The 23,486-nt window shown below is 46.4% G+C and overlaps 1 protein-coding gene across 4 annotated transcripts in view; it reads right to left on the reverse strand.

The window, feature by feature from the left end:
- The window catches only part of LOC119463590 (uncharacterized), a 112,872-nt gene extending 95,455 nt beyond the window's left edge, over nt 1-17,417 (reverse strand). For all 4 annotated transcript variants that reach the window (XR_007463556.1, XR_007463557.1, XR_007463555.1 and 1 more), the window contains exons 1-5: nt 16,978-17,417; nt 13,179-13,265; nt 12,956-13,104; nt 3,704-3,890; nt 1,898-1,972 (exon numbers count right to left, since the gene is read on the reverse strand). Coding sequence is in view for 1 of the 4 variants with exons in the window: in XM_037724419.2 (XP_037580347.1) it covers nt 1,898-1,972; nt 3,704-3,890; nt 12,956-13,104; nt 13,179-13,265; nt 16,978-17,155 (676 nt within the window). In the remaining 3 variants the exon portion in view is untranslated. The remainder of the gene's footprint in view (nt 1-1,897; nt 1,973-3,703; nt 3,891-12,955; nt 13,105-13,178; nt 13,266-16,977) is intronic.
- Between the last annotated feature and the right edge of the window lie 6,069 nt (nt 17,418-23,486).

Below are 23,486 nucleotides of genomic sequence, written 5' to 3' on the forward strand. Positions count from 1 at the left end.
TTAGAGGTCTCAGATACATGTGCTTCTATGGAGTAACGGCGGGGAATAGAAAAGCTTCGTTATATCCAGGAATTCGTTATATGGAGGTTCGTTATAAGCAGGTTTAACTGTATACCCATGTCTGGCTGTAACCTAGCAGTTGGTATAGACACTGCAAAGCTCATGCAGCCTGCTTTGACAGAGGGATGCTTAAATATATAGATGACAAAACAAATGGTCGCTAGTGTGCAGTGTTTATTATTTTTTTATATTTTACCTAATCGTGCTTTCCTGAAACCTAAATGCTTCAGTTTCATTACACGGCATGCATTCTGCCGTGTGCAGGTTTTAAATTGTGGTGTTTAACGTCCCAGAACTGCGCATTACGAGGCATGCCAGCGGAAGGCTCCAGACTAATTTTGATTACTCAGATGGGAATCGAACCCACGACCTTGTGCTTAGCAGCAGAATGCCGCAGCCCCTGAGCTAGGTTTCCAGGTTCTCTACCAAGGCTGCATGAGCAGCAATGTTCTACCCCTGATTCTGCGAGGAGCTGAAAATGTAGAATGAAGCAAGACAGTTCAGGGCTTTAAAGGACTTTCCATGTGCGTTTGTGGCAAGTGCAGTCAATGCCATGACAACTCCAGCCATGGCAATTGCAGCTGTAGCAATGTGCACATTGAGCAGATGAGCCAGTATCAGCTCGGAGGCTATTGCACTTGCTTAACCACAGTGAAGGGGCATGCACCTGCCCATGCACTGCAACAAAAAAAAAACTGTGGGTCAGCCTAATTCTACATGAGCGACCTTTAGTTTGCTGAGAAAATGGGCAGGGTCAAATGAGAAATCCTGGAAGCCTGTGCATAAGGAAGCATGCTCACAGGTGTGTCAGTGCGCTATTCATGTACCTGTTAGAATGGAAGACAAAGTGTGCAACACACACGAGGAAACAACAAAATGGGATACAGACACCACCAGCTGACAGAACTGCTTGTGCATTAAAGATGCACACACTACAGCATGACTCAATGCACTCACTAGTGCATTGCATCATACTCACTCCACTCATTTCACACGTGTAACATAGAGAGTGAGTGGTGAAGAGTGCGAGCAGACGCGAGTGTGAATAGGAGAGAGTGCATGCATGTTTGAGTGAACGTGAGCAAAGTATGAACAAGAGTGAGTGCCGGCTAATGCTAGCATGAACCAAAGTCAGTGAGTGCGAGCTTGAGAGCATGTCAGCACGAAGTTGAGTGAATGCCTGCAGGGGTGAAGGGACGCGAGTATGCACGAGAGTGAGTGCCAGTGAGTGGATGCGTGTATGAATGAAGGCAAGTGATGGAGTGGGTCTGAGCCGGAACGTAAGTATGGATGAGTGTGAGTGCACTAGTGTGAGTGAGTACATAGCCTGCAAAAATATTGGTGAGCGAGAGTGGATATCCACTTACTCTGCAGACAACGTGTCTATGCTGCTATGCTAGGTTGTGACGTCACAGCAACTGCGCCCATGTGCCTATCAGACTACCTTGCACACTTTCATTTATCAAAGTCACGTTTATATACCTTGTACCTCTTACAAACTTGCGATTTCGCGCACACAGTGATGTGCCCGTGTACATTCAACACAGCTCGAGATTTCTGTTAGATACTTCCAATGTGTACTATGGTGCAACGTGTCTCATGCTGCCATAATACAGCTGAACAGCATGTACACATATAAAGGTTATAACAGAGAAATCCCCACACAGGTCACAATGCAAAAGCCTAGAATTTTATTTTTCCACTCCACAATTCCCATCGACCCATTGCTAGGTAAACAAAAGCTAAAGAAACGAATAAACAAATTTTATAATAAACAAGCAGCAGCGTTTTTCTTTCACTTCAGAGCTATAAGTGTGCAAATGTTAAGTATCCTCACCTTCGTCAGTGGTGGATGCTTCAATCTTGTCTGCGTCCTGCTCAGCCAACCAGGTGCGCGCCTTGTCATATGAAGCTGCACAAATGTTCAGGAAATACAGTGGTTAACACGAAACGCATGGTTGCCTACAAACAACAAATGTGATGCGTTGAGGTGCAGGTCTGAAGTAGACATTAGGATAGAAAACTAGGCGAGTTGGTAAGCGTTTATGGTGAATTTCTATGCAGTGCTCACAATTAGGACGAAGAAGAAAATACACACAGGACAGGCACCTCCTCTCCTGCGTTGCCGCACCTGCTGATCAGATATTAAAATTTCTTGTCCCATACCCAAATTGACGGTTGACTGACACAGCCTTTCCCCTTTCCTTCTAATGTGAAAAGCTTCAATTATTTCATGCGCACACTGGGCTTAGTGCCTCGATAAGACCATGGTGTCACTAAAATATGGAGTGCGACCACACTCTCAGCAATGAACTGCTAGGTGAGACGGCTTGGCGTCATCCAGCGATCGTGTGTGTTGACTGAGCCTCACGTTGACACACCTTCCGCTTTACCCAATATAAGTTTTTCTGCATGACAGTGGTGGCTGATAAACTATGCCAACTTTGCAGTCAACGTCCTCAGTCACATGCCCAATGCCACAGGCATTTTTAAGAAAATTTATTGAACTGTTAAGTTCTTTATTTACCTTAGCACTCATTGCCGACAATTAATTGGGCAAAGAGAAGATGACGTCAACTCCGTAGCACTTGGCAACATTCTTTAAGCCATGTGAAAGCTTGTGTGCGTACGAAATAACCCTGCATTTCAGTCTGCGACTGCTTTCGTTGTCTTGCTAAGGTGTTGCTTCAACTTTCAGCAAAAATTTTTTAATTATAAAATCAACAACGTCGAAGCAACAAGCATCGCAGCTTGACTAACTATCCGTCAGTCAAGCTGCTGAAGGGCAAGGCCAGTCCGCACCAAGTAGCCTGGTCAAACTAGAGCATATGAGCGTGAGTACGCACTCAAGCCCTGTTAAGCACAAAGCAAACGCTGGGCATATGCACTACAGTGGCATGTATCTGCGGTCTGCTATGTAGCACAGATAATGCGGCCACCGTGGGGTGCCGTGACGAGTTCACTGGCTAAGCACACTGCGGCTCACTGAGGACAACCACGTTTGGCTTGCGTTTGGTGCATCGTAGGGACCAAAATCGGATGTAGTGGCATCTACATTAACATCCAAGATCAAATTTGAACTTCGCGCCACGGTGATGTTCAGGAGGCCGAGCGTTGTGGGCGCGCCCCGCTCCGCCGTAGCCTTTGCAGTACAAGTCATTGAAGAAGGAGTGGAAGCACCAAGAAGGTCGTGTTTGATTGCCAATAACTCCGGTTCTGCTGAGCGCATTGAAATACTTTTTGCAGCAAAGTATTTTTGAAATAGCCTATTTTAAGTTCAAATGCATTTCACCTCTTCGATAAAAAGTGGTTCAGGGCCCCTACAAACTGAACTTGTGAATTAACACACGTCTACTCCTCTGTGTTCATCTTTAAGGTTTTCCAGTGTTTTAATAATTACACTAAAACAGTAAGATTTTTTATTACCACTTCAAAATGAATTTCTAATTTAAAGCGCTTTCTATAAGCAGTGCATCAATAAACTTACTAGTGACGAGTACTGCAGACTTTAGGCCGCAATGCAATGCGGTATGAGTAAGGTCAACACAGCCAGCATACTTAGCTAATAGTAAAGGAATCCATTTATGGTATTATGTAACAGCAATGGCGCCCCCACAACAATCGCCAAATAGAATGCACGTACAATCAAGTCTAAGGATGTGGATGTTGCGGCGAATAAAAGATGAATCTGGAATCTCGGCATCTTGAGCAGCCTCGGCAATGTCCTGAGGTGACAGATGGTGTGGCCACAGGCACTTGCTTCCTTCTATCCAGTCCAATGGCACCACAGCAACTGACTTGTCCTTTAAAAAGCGTACTGCTGCAAACATCTACAAACAATGGAAGACAACACGCAATCTATAGAACATACTGTGGAACAAATTTGAGGGGTTTTTACTGACTTCGAAGTTGATTACACTATCATTATGTATGACAGCCTGAAACCAAAGCATTGTATTTAACAATGAGCAAGCTATTTTTTATCATAAACAAGAGATGCACAAGAAACAAGACTTTTGTGAAAGAACCAGCCGAGACAAATTTGGTAAACGAATTGGATTGCCTACAAAAATTCAAAGAAAACTTCACTTTTAAAAAGACATTCATAACCATTTCCAGAAATGTTCTAGAGTTGTTGATGCTCTTAAATGATAGCTTTAGGGCAAGGCTCCAGTAGAATGTGCCATAGTCCAGCATGCTCGTCTAAAGAAAACCGTGTGGACACTTATCACAAAATTATTTCATGGTTACAACACAGCACAGATTGCTAACAACAAAAAATGGCATGACGTCTAGCACATATGAATGGCAGCCTCTCATTGCATACTAAACCCACTGTGGCCTCATGTGGCTGCCGGATTTTTATACAAGACAACAATGCACTGTAGTTACAGCTGCTGTAGCGCGACTTAACAATACCTAAAATTGCAGTATTTTGAATGCTATATAGATTGCTGCATTTTTAATGCTACAGTCGTAAGTTAACACATGTTTAGTAGCTTAAAATCTTGCTTCTATGGAGAAACGACAATAGCAAACTACGTATTTTCACGGCTGACCATCTTTTTTTATACTAGTATCAGGCCTAGTGCACATATAAAGGAGAAATGCTTTCATGTTCCGGGCGTGAAAACTCAAAACAGGGTGCTACCACACTCCAAGTTTCTTGCAATGCCTGATCAAAGAAAGTGTCCAGAGCCGGTGATGAAGATGACACCACAAGGACATGTAGTTACATGCAGAGCAACATTAAGAACACTGCTAGCATGCTCGGCCCGAGTGGCTGCAGCTTACGTGCCGTTCTCGAGAACCATTGGCACCAGTGGCTAGCCGGCTTGAAATAAACCATGGCCGCGGCAGCTCCCCTTTCCCACTGCCTCCCACAGTTGTGGTAGGAAATGTATTCAGTGTATGCGACCTCTCATCACATCGCAAGTATTCTCGTCTCTTTCTTTTTCATAGAATATATTACCTTAACCCTTCTCACCAAAACCTTTTCACCACACCCAGTTACATATCATCTCGTATCGACCATGAACACAAAATTGAAGTGCCATCTTGTCGAACTAATTTGTACCATTCTTCCTTCTTGCCAAGAACCACCAATGAATGGAAACGCCTTCCCGCCTCTACAGTCTCCATTTGTGACGCCACTAACTTCAAGATTGCTGTTCAAAGTGCCTTCTAGTTTAATTTTTCTGTTTTGTTCTGTACTGCAAATATTGTATATTTTCACCACTCCTTTCTGTTGTGCCTGCTAGGCCTTGAAAGTATGTATAACAAATAAATAAATAAATAAATAAATAAATAAATAAATAAATAAATAATAAATAAATAAATATTCCCGGATGATATTGTCGTGGTACAACGCCAAGAGAGGACAGGGAGACGTTTTCAAGAACAGCAGGACAACCTGTTCAAGCAAAACAGAACAGACACACGTCTTCTTCGTCGTCAGCCAAAACCCACTGACCCACTAGACGGAGTCCGTTAATGCCCCCATCGTCGTTGTCGTCTGCCTAGAGCACGCACGTCATTTGTCCCTCCCTAGAAGAGCATCGTCCCGATGCTATACCAGAAATGTCACTTGCAGAAGTGAGGGTCTCTCGCATACTCATTTGCTCACATACGGCTTCATGTGTACAACATGCACAAGTTCAGGACAGTGCGGGCAGCGCCTCGTACAGTTGGGACTATCGGGGACGACCTCGTAGGTGACATCACTCAGTCGCCGCAATACTTGATATGGGCCGAAGTATCGCCTTAACAGCTTTTCGGAGAGGCCTCGTTTCCGTATGGGTGTCCAAACCCACACTCTGTCTCCGACTTCATAGGTTATGGTTCTGCGGTGAGCATCATAGCAGCCTGCGTCATAGTCTTACTGCTGGCAGATCCGCATGCGCGTGAGCTACCGAGCCTCTTTGGTGCGTTGCGTAAACACATCGGCGTCCGTTTCAATGTCGTCAAATTCGTGTGGAAGCATTGCATCCAACATCATTCATACATCCCCGCCGTGAACAAGGGTGAATGGAGTCAAGCGCGTCGTCTCTTGTTTCGCCGTGTTGTACGCAAACGTGATATAAGGGAGGATGTCATCCCAATTTTTATGTTCGACATCCACATACATTGAAAGCATGTCTTCAATTGTTTTATTTAGGCGCTCTGTCAGTCCGTTGGTTTGTGGACGGTAGGCGGTTGACTTCCGATGAGCCGTTCCACTTAGCAGCAAGACGTGATCTAAAAGTGCAGCCGTGAATGCAGTTCCTCTGTCAGTGATTACGACGCTTGGCGCTCCGTGTCACAACACAACATTTTCAATAAAAAAGCGTGCCACCTCGGCTGCTGTGCCTTTCTGGATGGCCTTTGTTTCGGCGTAACGTGTCAGATAGTCAGTTGCGATGAGAACAAAGCGATTCCCCGCAGTGGAAGTAGGAAGTGGGCCCAAGATATCCATTCCAATTTGATCAAATAGTGTTCGAGGAACCTGGACAGGTTGCAGGAGGCCAGCTGGTTTTGTCGGAGGTGACTTGCGCCTCTGGCAGTCAAGACAAGTGCGAACGTGATGTTTCACGGCCGTGGTAAGCCTCGGCCAGTAGTAGCTTTGCCGCACTCTGCCCAATGTTCGCGTGTAGCCTAGGTGACCAGAAGTCACCTCGTTGTGACAGGCTTGAAGTACTTCCGAACGAAGAGCTGCAGGAATGACGAGCAGGTAGGGGGACCTGGTAGAAGAAAAGTTTCTTTTGTAAAGGACTTTGGCCCGTAAACAAAACGACGACAGTCCTCTTGTGAAAACTCTACGTGCTTTCGCAGACCTTCCCTCTAAGTAGTTGATGAGTGCAAGCAACTCAGGGTCGTCCCATTGTTGTTGAGCGATGGTGGCTGCGTCCAGTACACAAAGAAATGCTGTTATCTTCTTCTTCGAGTGGAGAAGCCGATTCTATCGGTGATCGAGACAGGCAGTCAGCATCCACATGTCGCTCCCCCAACTTGTACATGACTGTCATGTCAAACTCTTGCAGTCGACTGCTTTGCGTCGACTTCAAGTGTCGGTCTGACGCCTCTAACAAAGCACCGAATCATTACAGAGGATACGGCGAGACCAATTCACCAAAATCCTTACCGTGTGGCTCCCAGAGAACGTGAAGCCATACAACAACAGGTGACAAAAATGCTTGAAGACGACTTGCAAGACGTTAAATGCACCTTGCTCTTCATCACCCCATACAAATGGAGCATCGTCTCTCGTGAGGCAAGTTAACGGCAACGCAATGCGAGCAAAGTCTCCAATAAACCGCCGGTAATAGGCGCAGAGGCCGAGGAACTGCCGGACAGCCTTTTTGTCGGATGGTACGGGAAACTGTGCGACAGCGGTAATTTTGCAGGATCCGGGAGGACACCAGCGTGGCTGATGACGTGACCAAGAAACTGTAGTACAGCAAAGCCAAAGTGCACTTCTCCGGCTTCGGGGTGAGGCCGGTGGATCTTATGTTCTGCAGAACTGCTTCAAGCCGTTCGAGGTGTTCTTCAAATGTTGCGGAAAACACGATGACGTCGTCGAGGTACACTAAGCAGGTTTTCCACTTCAGACCGGAAAGCACAGTATCCATGAGGCGTTGGAACGTAGCAGGGGCAGAGCACAAGCCGAAAGGCAAAACCTTAAATTCGTATAGGCTGTTTGGCGTCACAAAAGCAGGTTTTTCACGGTCTCTCGGGTCTACCTCAATTTGCCAACATCCGCTCTTTAAGTCCATTGAAGAGCATTGAAGAGAAGTAACGTGCGTGTCGAAGCCTGTCGAGGGAATCGTCGATACGGGGAAGCAGGTACACGTCTTTCTTCATCACCTGATTTAGTTTTCGGGAGTCTACACAGAAACGCAAGCTGCCGTCTTTTTTCTCGGCTAGAACTACAGGGGATGCCCAGGGACTCGTTGATGGTTGGATCACGTCGTCTTCAAGCATTTTTGTCACCTGTTGTTGTATGGCTTCACGTTCTCTGGGAGCCACACGATAAGGATTTTGGTGAATTGGTCTCGCCGTATCCTCTGTAATGATTCAGTGCTTTGTTAGAGGCGTCAGACCGACACTTGAAGTCGACGCAAAGCAGTCGACCAACTGGGCCAATAGCGCAAGAAGCTGTTCTTGTTTGTGCTGTGGCAAAACATTGCTGACATCAAGTACAGGAGCTGGGTCTTGTGTAGGCGCTTCTTTGAGCAGTGAACAGCAGCCACGAACATCCGCAACACCATCAAAATAAGCCACAGCCGTGCCTTTTGGAAGGTGCCGTCTCTCTGTGCTAAAATTTGTTAGCAATAGGTTCTTGCGCCCGTCGGTGACATTTACAATTCCTAGTAAGCAACAGAATGGTTATTTGGTCGGCAACTCCTTCGCAATGAAATGGTACATCACAGGCCACCGAAACAAGAGTACATGACCAAGGTGCGATTACGACATCATCTTCTGTTAGACGAAAGGAATTGTGTTGCGGCGATAAGCAATGGACTAAACCAGGGCTCTTATAAAACGTCAACATGCGGTCTGGAATGTTAACTACGGTGCCATATTTCCTTAGGAAATCCATTCCAATAATCAAATCTTTACAGCACGCAGGAAGAACGATGAAAGCGGCCACGAAAGAAGAATCTCCAATATTAATTCTTGCAGTACATCTTCCAGTAGGAATCAGTAATTGGCCACCTGCCGTCCTTATGTGAGGTCCCGTCCATGGCGTCTTTACTTTCCTCAGGTGGAGGGCGAGTTCCTGACTTATTATAGAGAAGTCAGCACCAGTGTCGACTAACGCTGTCACTGGCTGCCCATCCACAAAAACATCAAGGTCGGCGCTCACAATTTCTTCAGGGTCGGCGGTTATCGGCGTCTCGGGGTTGTGTAGCGGGCGAGTTGGGGGCTTTTTATTCTCATGCGGCGGGTCTGCAACCTTACCCCCAGAGGTTGCCACCTTCAGTTTTCCCGGCGGGGGCTGGGCGACCTTCGGCCTTGAAAGTTAGCAAAAGTACGTCCAGCAGGCATCTGGCGTGGAGGAGTTGGAGAGCGCGACCGATGGCTGAAATTAGTCCGATCATTGGGCACGGATTCGTCATTCGGGTGTGCTATGGAAGGTCCCTGAAAAGCAGCATCCTCGCGGCATAGCAAGGAGTCGCCATCTGCACGTCGACCATCAGACCATGGACAAAGAAGTCGAAATGATGTGTTGCGATGCCAGCAATGGTGTGAAATATGGCCGGCACCCCCGCAGTTAAAACAGAGAGGGCAGTTATCGGCAGTGCGCCACACGTCGGATCTCTGAAATTGTGGCCGTCTCGTAGGGTCGTTTTGCGGCGTGGTCCAAGGTGCGGCGAATGACGGCTGGTGGTATGACTGCATCGGCACCACGGGTGCGCGCCTCAATGCCTCCTCTTGCGGCGGCGACCAAAGAGCGGCTCTCGGGAGCTGGTTGTACGGGGGTGTGGGTGTAATGGGTGGGGAACATTGGACAGCGTCGGCATAACTCATGGGACGCTGGTGGTCGGGAAGATCAGCTGCCGGTAACGCCTGCCTGATTTCGTCGCGTACCACTTCGGCGATTGACACGACAGGGCTATCCAGTGTCGGTGTCAGAATCCGGTGAACTTCTTCTCTGACAATCTCTCTGATTAATTCACGCAAGGGGCTCCGATACTTTGAAGTCAATGCGGCGGCATTGATTGCGGTGCTGGTAGACAGTTGATCGTACTGCCTGTATCGTTGATGAAGGGCCCGTTCACTAGCCATAGCCTCTTTGATAAAATCAGCGACGGTGACTGGTGGATTCCGCACAAACCCCGCGAACAACTGCTATTTTACACCTTGCATGAGGTAGCGTAACTTCCTATCCTCGGTCATGTTCGAGTCGGCTCTACGAAAGAGACAGGCCATGCCTTCGGCGAACATTGTGACTGACTCATTGGGTTGTTGCACCCGTAGCTCCATCAATTGCTGGGCGCGGTCGCGTCGGTCGGCACTTGCAAACGTATCGGTGATTTTCTACCGAAAGTCATGCCACGTCGATAGGCTAGCTTCACGGTTCTCGTACCAAGTACGGCTACTGTCGTCAAGTGCGAAATAGACGTCGGAGAGCTTTTGCTGCTCAGTCCACTGGTTAATCTGGGCAACGCGCTCGTACTTGTCAAGCCAGTCTTCAATGTCTTCGAAGGCTGCACCGCGATAGCGATCGGGAACCAGCGGATGAAGAACAGTTACCTGTTGTTGACTGGGAGACCGGCTGCATTGGGGTGCTTGCGGTGGGCTGGTTTCGGCCATTGCCAGATGTGTGGAGTTCCTGGAAAGATGTGGTTGAAGAGGGGGAACTCCGAGGCAAGGCCTAGCAGTCGACGACTGAAGCGATGCATGGAGGTCGTAATTGGTGACAATGCGTCCGGGCTAGATGAACGACTCCCAGAAGGAGTCCGGAGCATCAGGCATGGTCAATATACCCCACACCTCCACCACTGTCGCGGTACAATGCGAAGAGAGGACAGGGAGACGTTCTTCAAGAACAGCAGGACAACCTGTTCAAGCAAAACAGAACAGAGACACGTCTTCTTCGTTGTCAGCCAAAACCCACTGACCCACTAGACGGAGTCCGTTAATGCCCCCATCGTCGTTGTCGTCTGCCTAGAGCACACGCGTCAATATTGATGACCATCTTCAACATGTGGTCACTGAAAGCTGAATCTTCGCACCACGTACGCAAGTCCTCACTGATAACAGCAGAAAGTACGAGCATTTAGGGAAAAAATATTTTATCATCTCAATATATTGTTTCCCCCTACTTAACCCACCACGTAGCTTTGAATGAACACTTGGGTGAAGGTTGCAGCAGGAGCAGATTATCCGGGAAGACAAAATACAGCTGACAGTGACTCATGTGGACTATACACAGGATGCAGCTTACAGTCTGAAAAACGCAGTATCTGTGGCAGCAAATCTCCACTAAAACACAGAAAAAATATAACAATAATAGAATCAGTGCACTACTGCAAGATGGCATAAGACGATGCTGGCTTCTGCGATACTGTAACTATACTTGCCGACAACTTGCTGTAGCAGTGAAGGGAAAGCTACGGGGACGTAACTTCTGCACATGTGTGACTGTGCCAAGTAGTCCGGTTGAGTCCGACAGCATTTTGGGTTGCTTGGGAAAGATACTGAATCAGAGTAGCTTGCACGTGTGATGATTTTGCATATGCCCAATTGTGGAAGAGAAAAACCAGAAAAATGTGGTGTACTGGGTGCGCAGTATTTGAGGACATAATGATAACTTCCCAAATAGCAACAATATTTGAAACAAAAATCAATATATTCGTTCAAAGCTTTCTGCATTGTTTATTTTACATGCTTTCTAAGGATGCTGTATAAACGCTTTTGAGGCTCAATTACTGACAGAATTCTGTTTCGTTAACAGCTGCATGTTTGGATTTGATAGTACATGTTGATGTTTGGTACTGCTTCCACAGTGGAAGCCTTTCGAGCGTTTTTAGGATCCTGTGGGAGTTTGTTTATATTCAGAATAAGGACGTACATTGAGGGCGATGTGGCCACAGAAATTCACTGCCACCCACTCTCGGGTGGAGTAGGCCATGTGGGAGCAAGCAAATCAGTTAAATAAGAGTGGCACCTGGTGACGTCGTGCAGAGAAAGCCTGGCTGTTGACCGTGCCACTTCGAGCTGCTCATCAATTACTTTATATGGCTTATCAGGGTTCTCGCTCATCACGGCCTCCACCTGCTGAAGAAACAGCCACCTGAATGGCGTCTGACCACGGGCAGAGCTTAATTTCTCACCTCTTTCTCTTTTTTTGGGGGGTGATAATTAGCCATAAACTGTTGTTTTACCCCAAGCAGAAAGGATGGAGGCATTCACGAAGGTGGCAATCTTCAAGTCGCTGTGATCAGCATGTAAGGCAACTAGGACAGCATACGGATTCATCTCGTGTGTCCAACTGGAAGCTAATACCTGATAGTAAATGTGCTAGATTGGTGATAGAGGGGTTGTGGAAGACAAAGTCAAGCATCTAGGCAGATAAAATGAGAATGCCAGTGTCTGTGGCAATCCAAAGCAGTGCGCTCAATTACCTCATGCACCAGGTATTTTGTCTCCTTTTGCTGTTGAAAATAACATGTTTATGTTTCTCTGCCCCAGGTTAAACTAACGGGAGTGAGAATGTGGGACATTTTCCAGGAACTCTCTTATTTGTGTGCACTTTGCCTCCGCAACTTTTCCTCCACTTCCACAGAAAGTTGTCCGCAAGCACACTCGGAGACAACTTTTTGTGGCAAAGTCTTACCATGGAACTTGAGAAAACCGGCGAGAAAATTAAGACGCAAATAGTATTACAACTACCATTACACAAACGCTATTACAACAAAATTAGACGCCAAAGGCCAGGCAGTATGAACTATCTGTAACCAGCCAAGCAGCACTTTTACCATGGAAACCTAGCCAGATTCATGAGCTTTGCTGCAAAGCATGAAAGAGCTATAACCTGTGCCTTGTACAGTGCTCAGCAATTGAAATTTAGCACGTGGCTGCCGGCGCCGTTTCCACCACCGGTGGGGGCTGGCCACGAGCTATTGCATATTTGTACTATCACATGAAAGTGAGAGCCTTTGTGATGCATTGTGACTGCATTCAGCCCCTCAGTGATCACAGAGCGCTCATCGGTGCCACAAAAAAAGTGCCAGCTGCCATGCAGTTTGAGTAACATGCTTCAATCGCTGAGCACTGTACATGCAATAAAGAGCACAGGTGACATGCCTAAATTTTATGACATGTGAAATTCAGAAAACTACAAGCCCACGGCAAGCCAGAAAAAAATTGAGTGCCGCTATTTCAATGTGAACTCCAACAGGCAGCTTACGGGCTGAGCACGTCTCTTCGAGGCTGCCACCTGGACTAGTTGTGGTTGCAGGATTTCTTTGGGCGTCATTCCTGGCTCTGTTTTGATGTTCTCCACTTCCACCACTGGTGTATCACCTGACACAGGCTGTCCCAAGAGACTCACTGCCCCTGAAATTTTTCATACAACTAGGTAAGGCTGTGAGATGGGCACTGGTATGTGACCGTGATCTACAACTGCTTACCATCGATTACGAATGGGAGGGATGATAGTGGCTGAGCAGCTTCCAAACTCATCTGAGCAGGCTCCAACTGACTACAGTCCATGTCATCTAGGTCAATCAGAATGGAATTCAAGCTTATTAGTTTCATAACAGAAAACGACATGCAAATGTATGCACAAAAGGAGGTCCAAGAGCACACAGATGTAGGGGGTTCCCTGTCAAAAGCAACAAGCCTAATTGAGAGAGTCAACAAACAAATGTGCCTCAAGTTCCATGAACAACGTACAGAACAAGGTGGTCAGTACACTTTGCATCTACAAAGGCAACAGGAATGTATGATCAAAAGGAAATGGCTGCAACATGTGCCTACTCGTCCGCCAAGACGGTTTCAAGAAGGTGTCCTTTTATGGCACTCAGTGGCAGTGGTGCCAACTTGACAGTTTTCCCACTAAATCCCCCCCCCCCCCCTTTTCTTTTGCAGAGTTTAAAGCGAATGTTCTTTTGTGGGCAGTGAGTGTCCTGGCTGTCTGTAGGTCATATTAGTTTCTCTTTTGGCAGTAAACAATTCTTTATACTTACTGATGCTTTAGATGTCGTAAACATGCTGTTTTACCTATGCCCTTCTTTAAGGTAATTGTCATTGTAGCCAATAAATGATAATTTATTCGTCACATTGCTTCCTCTACATGTCGACACATTACAAAAAGAAGCACACCAGCTATCTTTGCAGTTTATAGGGTTTAGGTGAGGAGCATGGGCCCTTGCTGCTATTTTCAATGGCACACCCTGAGCAATACAGTATAACGGCAGCACAAATGGGGCGGTGACACAGAGAAGAGAGACATACAGGACAAGTGCTTTGCCTGTGTGTTTCTATTCTCTGTGTTGTCGTTCCCATTTGCACTGACGTTAAGATAAACATCGACCAACACGCCCAGTTTTACATCCTACCCTAAGCAAGTCTCAAATGGAAGATTCAAATGAAATACACACATAATTCAGAAAAATGATGGCTGCAACAACACACACTAGAAACTGGTTCCTGGAAGCTCCAAGTGAAATGAGATGAGCCAAGTCATGCATTTTCAAACAGATCATATTGAAAAGCAAAGGATAACATGTTTACGCAGCCAGTAGTGACATGAAAAAGCACACTTACTAACATTAACGTTTCATTAGATGATACCTGCACAGCTACCATGTTACGTGGCAAAGTCACACACATGAGACTATATATACAGCATATTTACACTTAAATAAGCACTGGCCAGAAAACAGAGGACAGCTTGCATTAGGCTCAAGTACAGTACTTAGTTTTCTTGAAGCTATAGAACATATAAGACTACGCCATGAAATGTTCCTAGCCAAATTTGCCATGTGTACTGCTTATTGTTTTCTGATGAGAATACTGTTAGCTTTTGAACATCACTCCTTCAGTTGCATGCTATACAGGAGCAATATGAGTTTGAATGCAGATGTCTTTTTTTTTCATATTATTTTGGGAGCCTCGAACTGTGAGCTTTAGCAGTTTTCACAGACTCAACTTGCACATCTTCAAATCTTCTGTTGGCACGACCGATTATTTAGACAGCCTTGGACCCAAAGCCACAAACAAGGCTAGTTAGCAAATGCGAAATGTGCTCTCCAATAGTTGACAGGGGCTTTTATACAAATAAAGCAGCAGTGCAAATGAACACATTCATACAACATACCGATGCTCTTTTGGTCATGTATGTAAAAGCCAGAGTAAAGTTTTTTTGGGAATGTGGAATAGGCACAGTTTTTTTAAACTCCAACATCGGATAGCCATTTGTTCTGTCTACATATGGTACTTCAGATGCAATCAGTGCTCCTGAACACACCTCAGTCTGCTAAAATGTTCCATCTTGTTAAACAGCGCGAAGCGAGACAAAGGACAGCAAAAAAAGAGTGCTACCCATGCTCTACTGAGTGGTAGTACTAAAACTAAAGACCCATACCCATACCTTACTGCTAAAATGTTGACAGCTAGGCTTGATCACAGGAGAATGTGTCTGCTTACATGTAACCACAAACAACAAGTCTGTGCTATAATCATTGTAGTGGGTCGTGAAATGCTTCCGAAAGATTTCAAAACGGTGTACTTGTGTTGTCACAGGTAGTTAGGCATGGGAATGAAAGCCAAACTGCATAGCTGTATGACCAAGCATTGCTTTTACTGACAGGCTAGTATGGTATGCAAGATCATCACAGTGGCTCACAATGCAGATTCTAAGCTTGCGTCATAAAAACCTTACCAAGCAAACTAATAGATACATACAAGGCATCACTAGTGTTGCCTCGACATCCAACTTAAGACTGAACATTTTATGCCAAAACAGGACATCCCTTTCACGTCCGAGGACTGCCGACTAGCAGACATCCTGGTCGATCACAATTCTGGATAAATATCTGAGCAGTGCCCACAAATGGCAGTTTAAGTGTTAATCAAGGTGTACGGGCATCAGAAACGCACAAGAACCTTTTCAGCACATCATCATCAGCCTATATATATGTCCACTGCAAGACAAATCAGCACACAATTGCATATATTACGTGGGAATAAGTGCATGACGGGAGCATAGTTCTATGACAGAATTTGGCGCAAACAATCAGTTTCTGCAACCTACTAATGTTGCATGGACAACTATAGCAGCAAGGAGCAGGCTGCAATACAGTGCGTGAAAGAAGTGGCAGAATAATTCAGGTTTCAGGAAAGCTCAGGTAATAAAGTCAATCACAGTAATACCTCCAATGACATAAACCACATTCACTGTTCAATGTTCTAAGCATATTTCACTATCATTTTTACTCGCTGGGCAAGGGAAAAAAATAAATATGCATCCAAAATATTTATTTTATATAAAAGTTAGATATTATACGATACAAGCTTACTGTACTGCTGTTAAGCAGCTGTGCAGACGTGTGAACATTGAGCTAAATGCTATACTATAGGTTTGTTTGATTTAGAAAAGGTGCCCAGCACCACAAATGAAAAGGTGCAGGTGGTGCCACTTGTGGTGCACCGGGCTGCACCTACTCACTGCAAGGTTCATGGGTGCACTGCACTGCAGCAGCACCTCGCCTTGCACCCCATGCAATTGAGCATGGGCGTGCAGCGTACACGGTTGTACCCCAGTGAATTGAAGGCTTGGTGCAGTGCACCATTAATAGGTGCAGAGAAACTTGGCTGAATCGAATGAACCTTATAATAAGTGCATTTATCTTGTGCAAATGTGCTTTTTTATTTCATATACCTGGACACTCAAAATAAAATCTTTGTTGAGCTACTTTTAGACATATAAAACACATCCATTGGAATTACTGTTCAATGCCTGGCAATGCGACTTGAATCTCGTAAGACCGTTGAATACTCCAGTAAACAAAAAAGAGGCACACAGCTTTTTGATTGCTAAAACACTGAACCATTTGAAATGCTGCCCTTTGTGCAAATAGTGCATCTAAGAAATTGTGGTAGAGCAGCATGCATAATAAACGGTATTGTGAATTATGTGAAAGTGGGCATGCATGAACACATAGCATGAACGAAAAATAAACCTTTGTTGGTTGCAAACAGACCCTATGCAAGCCTATTTCTTACATAATTGTGCAGTGCATTTCAAAACTAGTTAGGGACCGTTCCTTCTAAAGTTGTCAGTTGTCTAAACTATGCAAACACGTACGTTCTAGTGTTTCCAGTGCGTACGACAGGAGCTTAACGCACGCATATATTAACCAGCTTAGAACATTGAAAAGCGACAATCTCCTGGAATAAACACAGTATACGCAAAGGGCAACTCACCAATACGACTGTGAGAAACTGGCGGGTGGCCGCAGTAGCAGCACCAACCGCACTGGAGCGTCGCATTTTGCGAAGTGCACACCTCGGAGGACGGTGAGCGAGCGTAGCCGTCGCATTCGCAATTACTGACGGAACACTGTCCCCGCGCAACGCCACGGAAGTCGACGTTTGTGAACATTGTTACGGCGACCGCGAGCGCTAACCACACCGTCACTGCTAGCGGCTGAGAACTCTGGTGCACGCAGTCTTCGTGCACGTAAACCACACGCGAAACTGGGTAACCACACCAGTGTCAACGGAAGAACAACAGTGTCGACGGAAGAATATCCACTCGAGGTAGTTTTTACACCGCTGTCCAACAACTTAATTACGAAAAACAACGCAAAGCGCGTCTTACAAGACGTCCTCACGACGTAGCTACACGCGCGCGATCGAACGACATGTGTTCTGCACCAGTGTTACCAACTTTTGTGCTATGCCTCTCCACATTTTGCACACACCCGAGAAAAAAAGACAACGGCGCAACAAGAATTGTCTCTCGTTGTCTATGCTCGCTATTGCAACCACGCTCGTACCCCCACGAAACGCGATAACGATGCAGAGCTAGAAAGTGATTATTGTGAAAGTGCAGCGTGGGGAGAACAGTCGTCTAGAAGTCATCTTAGTTAGGGCACTATTTAGACGTCGCACTTCAGCTTCGTGACGTCCTGTGGATGCCTTGGTTTCTCGTTTTTTTTCTTTACTAATACTTCCATTTACTTGAGTCTCGCACTTTACGTGCAGTTGCAGACTTCATGAGTTGTTGCCGTTATGTGATTTCCGCCGTCTTGTGAATTGGCAGAGTGGTAGACAGCAGGCGCGCGTTTTGAAAATATCGTTGGAGCAAAGGCTGATAGTACCCTGCGCCTTGCAGCCATAATGCTGCTCTATATACATGCACAAGTCTACTTCATTTTGCATAGGCGCGGTATGAGCGAGCGTGCGAATATCAGGTAACACTCATTATATATTTACAGGAGTACTGACATTACATTTCCAACTTCTCACTGATTTTGTGTTAAATGAAAGTAACGGACACCAACACCATGAGAAAATTTTGGCAAGCCTCAGAGCATCACAAATAATTTATTGTAATTAATAGCTCTTTACGAATCAGTTTCGCTTTCATTTTCCCAGGAGCTGTATGTTTCGTGACGTCATGGTGCAGGAGTGGTCACGTGGGAGCAGGAAATGTTTTTTTTTTTTTTTTCTTTCCGGCTGGCTCAGTCGTCTGCAACGCGCGGACTCGGCGCAGTCCGACGTTTCGCTGCGCGACACTTTTTAAATTGCCGCAAAAATGCGTCCCCTGTCGTGAAATAAACTTCTACAGACGACTAACTTGTACCCTATTTCTCTAGTACGCCGACACTGTATATAGGACAGAGAAATATAAACATTCGCCAACGGCGCGGGAGTTATTCGAACCGGGCTGCCTTTCGTGACCAACTCTTTCAACCTCACACTGGTGTCATGCTTAAAAAAAAAAAGGAAAAGGAAAAAGAAAATTACCTTGGTATATACACTTGAAATTGGTAGTATGTCCCGGTGCCTTTCTTTACTCAATCACACTGCACGAGGTGACACCGGCATTACTGCAAACATAATTGAAACCGCCTTCTTATGTATCACGGTTAACAGAAGCAGAAAAAAAAAAATAGAGAATTTCCGTCACAGTAATTCACTTTAAAATCCATTATTCGGGCAGTGTCAACTAGTGAAACAAACTGCCAAACGCAGTTGTTACAGCAGATGGTGCTATGCTTTGCCTGCTGCGCTTATTAAGCAGTCAGTATACCTGCGCCGTGTATCCCAGATTATCGTGTCAACTGTTCCTGACGTACACCTGTGTTGCACGCAAGGGAAAGCCTGCGATTTCGTCGATGTGTAGATTACAGCTGAACTTATGCATCTGCGCAATGCGCCGCTTAATCATATGTCTTGTGGGTGCGTACACCACGTTGTTTTAAGTTAAATATATGTTAAAAAAGATCATGTGACGTGTAGCGGCCGGTGACTTGTGCTCTTCTCGTGTGTGTGTGTGCACGTTCGTGTGTTTCTGTGGCTCTACTTCCATGCATACCACGTGCTGATTTATATATATAAAGAACGTACCCTTCTGCGAGAATGCTTTTCGAAGGGAATGCAGACCAGCAGAAATCAAGCAACCAAACGCCACACACATACACGCCCGTGTGTGTGTTTAGAAACCCTTCGCTCACTAAGGTTACTAAACACCCAAAAGATATCAAGCTAGACTAGCATAGAGCGAGGTGGAACGTACCTCTCAGCCCATATCATCTGAGGGAAACCATAGCTGAGCAGCTTAAAAAAAAAAAAAAAAAAAAAAAAAAAGACGCCAATCCGCCTTTTTCACGGCCCGACGGCGCATGCGCCCTGCCCTGGCGGATTAGTCGCGAAACGTTTTGGAAGGGTCGCGCGCGCGGCCGTGCGGCCCATCTCGGGGAAACGTCCCCCGAAAAAAAAAAAAAAAAAAGCGCTCGGACGCGCGCTACTGACAATTTGTGCCGTGTACCGCGTTGAAACTCCACTGGCAGCTCGACGTCAGTGCAGCACTGAAAGCGTGCGTAGCGTAAGAGTGGTTTTGGTACTGCGAGGGGCTTTCTTGTGGACGGCACCGATAAAATCACCGTGCCTATACTATCGTTCGACTGAAACCCGCGTGATAGGCCGTCGAACCCACAACGCGATAGCCGCAACGCCTTCGTTGGTATATATAAATAATCGCGCTCAAAGTGAGTCAAAACGTGCCTGCGAAGTTGGAAGGTTGAAATGCGCAAGCTTCGACCCTCTCAAGCCGTGCACATGAAGTTTGAGCCAGTGTTGATTTCAGCGGAGCTTAGACCTGGCTCCGTCGAGTTCGTGCACCCGCTACCGGCGGACCTGTATACTGAAAAGTAAGCAAGTTAGGACGAATGAAACTGCTTTTGTAGTTCAGTTCTGGCCTTAGCGATTTGAAATAAACTACTCTTCGCTTTGCACGGCGCGTACACAATAATCTGCAAGCGGCGACACAGCGCTGTGCCCAACGGCTGTGCCAACATCTGTAGGTCATCGTTCCCTTAGGCTGCCGCTCGTATTCGCAACGTAGATGGGTCGGTTTGTACGTGTTGGTATGCTCACGCATTTCTTAATTCCTGAGATGTACTGTTTATCTCTGCGTCAAACGCGAAACAAGAGACGGTACATTCGGTACAGCAGCATAAACAGCCGCCTCGCTCAGTTATATACCAACGGTGTCAGCGATGGCATCCGCGTTTTTGCGGGAGAACAACACGGCCTTTAAATGAGCGCTTATGTGAGCACATTTTTCTCTAATAATGCTTTATGACACGCGCAAACTAAGTATGGTGAAGTTAAAGAAAAGCGAGAATCAGTAATAAATTCACAGCCCGATATTTGTAACTGGATCACAGTCGCCGCTGAGTAACTCAGGCGCTCATACTGACTCGTCTCACGGTGGAATAACGCGGCTCATATGAGCAGGTATGTGTGCTTTATTCGACGTTTTGACTTTTTTTTTTCATATCAGCGATGCACCTTTTCCATATTTTTGACGCTAACAACGATCTGTGGCTGTAGATGTCGATGTAAACAAGCGCACCGCTTTGCTAAATCCGACGCGGAAGGCTGCGCGCTCGAAAACTTCTTATTTATGCAAAATGTCTAAAGAATGTGCAAAAAGAATTAAAAGAAAAGCGAGGTGCAAGTGTAGGAGTCAGCGACAACAAACTCCAAAGCAGCCGCGCCGGCAGAGGGTACTCAGCGTACCTTTATAGGCCACACTATAAACAAAACAGCGCTATCACGCCTGCTCACCCTATATATATATAGTTGGTGAGTGCTTCATGGCTTCCAGGAACGACATGCTGTACCACAGAAGCCATTAATAATTATTCGCGGTCCACGAAATCCACAACCGATACGCACTCAACAAGGGCGCAGGTTCACAAATCAACCGGCGAAAGCCCCGGCACCCTACCAAAACGTTTCCGGTAGCGTGCGGCAGAGGGCAGCACAGGAAAATGAAAAAAAGTTGCAGTGGCTTAGCTCGGCTATGCCAGGATATACGCAGCGTTAGCAAAGGTTCAGCTGATTATTCTTAGCTTTCCTGGTTGTCTCCTACGCTCAACCGCTAATTGCCAGGCAACTACTTCGGGATCCGATGAGTCCAGCTTCTCCGTTCTTCTGCGCTGTTGAGCAGCATTTGCGCTCTCCTTCTCCATGGCTATACTACACTGGCAAACGCCAGTCAGAAGCGCAGCGGCTCCAGCGCAGTGTCAGACGGCGACTGCACAGCGAGCGCGCGCCGGCGCCAGTGTGTCTACCACGGCTACGACGTCACTCCTCTGGAATGCGCAGACCGGCGGCGGTGAGTCGCGCGCGGCGGCGGCGGAGTGCGCGAGAGGTGCCGGCTCCGGTGGCTCTGGTGCGCAAGCCGTGTGACATCACTGATCCTTGCGCATGCGCAGCACGGCTCTTGATGTGCCGCGCGAAACGGGCTTGGATAGGCCAGTGTAGCTAACGCTACAAAAGGCGGATTGAAGACAGCGCAATGGCACGAGAATGACGTGCCATATCGGAATTCGCCTTTCTTCTGCAGCCTCTTCCAGGTAGTGTCGCTTTGCTCTGCTCTCTCCCATTTCAAGAAATGCGTGGAATGTTTAATGTTATTTCAATTATGACATGTCATGACAAGCATGACATGTCATCAATGTCATGACACGATTGTCATTATTCTGAGGTCCATTTTCTAGCAAGTTGTATACGAAGATATCTAGGACATGAATTAAATGACATGACATGACGAGCATATCATACGAATGCCATGCATGTCATGCCGTGATTGTTAACTATGACTATGATAACTATGGTCAGGGGTTGATACACCAAATTTCGAGGCTATAAAAAGCCTGCTGTAGGCTTCCTCTATATGCAAGGACACTCAACATGAAGTGTTGGACAGAGCAAACGCTTAAAATATATTTTAATTCGCTTCCAAAGAGTGCCTAAATGCTCGTTCTCGCGATCGAGGCCCATCGCTAGCGCGACTGACACCGACATCACTGTGTTGGAAGCGTAACGAAAGTTTCAGTGACGTCATACCACATTAGAGTGACGTACAACGAGCGGTGACCAACAGCACCGGGCAAGCCTGGAGAGCCTTGAGTCAAGAGTGTAGTGAGCCGCATCAGACGCAGACGTGAAGTCGGAATAGGAGCTGCCGCAGCTAGCCATGACAACTGTCGGCGTGGTTTTGTTTGCCTGCGCTGGTACAGAACGTGTGTGCGAGAGCAGACGATGCAGCAGTGCGTGCGTCACAGCTTTGCGCGCCCGCGTGACCAAACTTCCTAGGCAGTGACGTCACTGTCCAACTCGGCGCTCAGAAACTGAAACCGAAAATCGTTCACATAACCTAATGCTATAGTAAATTATTTACCGAGAATATATGAATCTTGGAGCGTGTATCATCTTTCCTGGAGCAATAAGAGACGTTTGAAACAAAGAACGCGCAAGCCACAAATTTGATGTCTCAACCCCTTAACTGGACCCGCCGCGGTGGTTTAGCAGCGTAGCGCGCTGCTAAGCACGAGGTCGCTGGTTCAAATCCCGGTCGCGGCGGCCGCATTTCGATGGGGGTGGAATGCAAAAACGCCCCTATACCGTGCATTGGGGACACGTTAAAGATCCCCTGGTGGTCAAAATCAATCCGGAGTCCCCCACTACGGCATGCCTCATAATCAAATCGTGGTTTTGGCACGTAACATCCCAGAATTCGATTGAATTCACCATTTCAAGATCGTCATCGGTGACTCAGATTTTATTCATATTTTGCGACGATTTGTACTGTTCAAAAAGTGGCATTGAGGCCAGCGCTATCATCTTTGCACCACGTTTCTGTCATCATAATGGCACCGAAGAGGAATAGAAAACTAGACATGAAAAGATGCACAGCCTCCCGCATTTTAGCTATATCGCGTGAGCATCCATTACACGTCATTTTAGTGCCTTTAAGCGGCGATAATCAGCGAGACGACAGAAGTACTCTCAAGTGCACTAAAAACTTACCTGTGCAAGGGTCGTCTAATGCGATGTTCCTTTCAGGGCGACGTGCGACTATATTGCAGTGTTCTCGCGCGATATAGCTAAAAGTGTGGGAGGCTGTACATCGGCTTCTTTGTTACAAAGCGAACGAACATTAAAATGGTGCATCTTAACGACATGTTGTTTTCAGCTGCGACAAAGGAATTTGTGTTGCAGAGAATTACAAGCATGATTTTTTTTGCATTAGCCATTTAGAATAAACAAAGACTGTTGCACTCTGATACGAGGAGATGACTAATACACAAGGTATTTATCACTTAATTCGCACCGTGATAGCATGGTCACCACCTGTCTTGCACAACAAGATCTTGCCGTTTCTTTGCCCTGCTTATTTGTACTCTTTCTGT

The sequence above is a fragment of the Dermacentor silvarum genome, chromosome 9, assembly GCF_013339745.2.
Source record: "Dermacentor silvarum isolate Dsil-2018 chromosome 9, BIME_Dsil_1.4, whole genome shotgun sequence".
NCBI lineage: Eukaryota > Metazoa > Arthropoda > Arachnida > Ixodida > Ixodidae > Dermacentor > Dermacentor silvarum.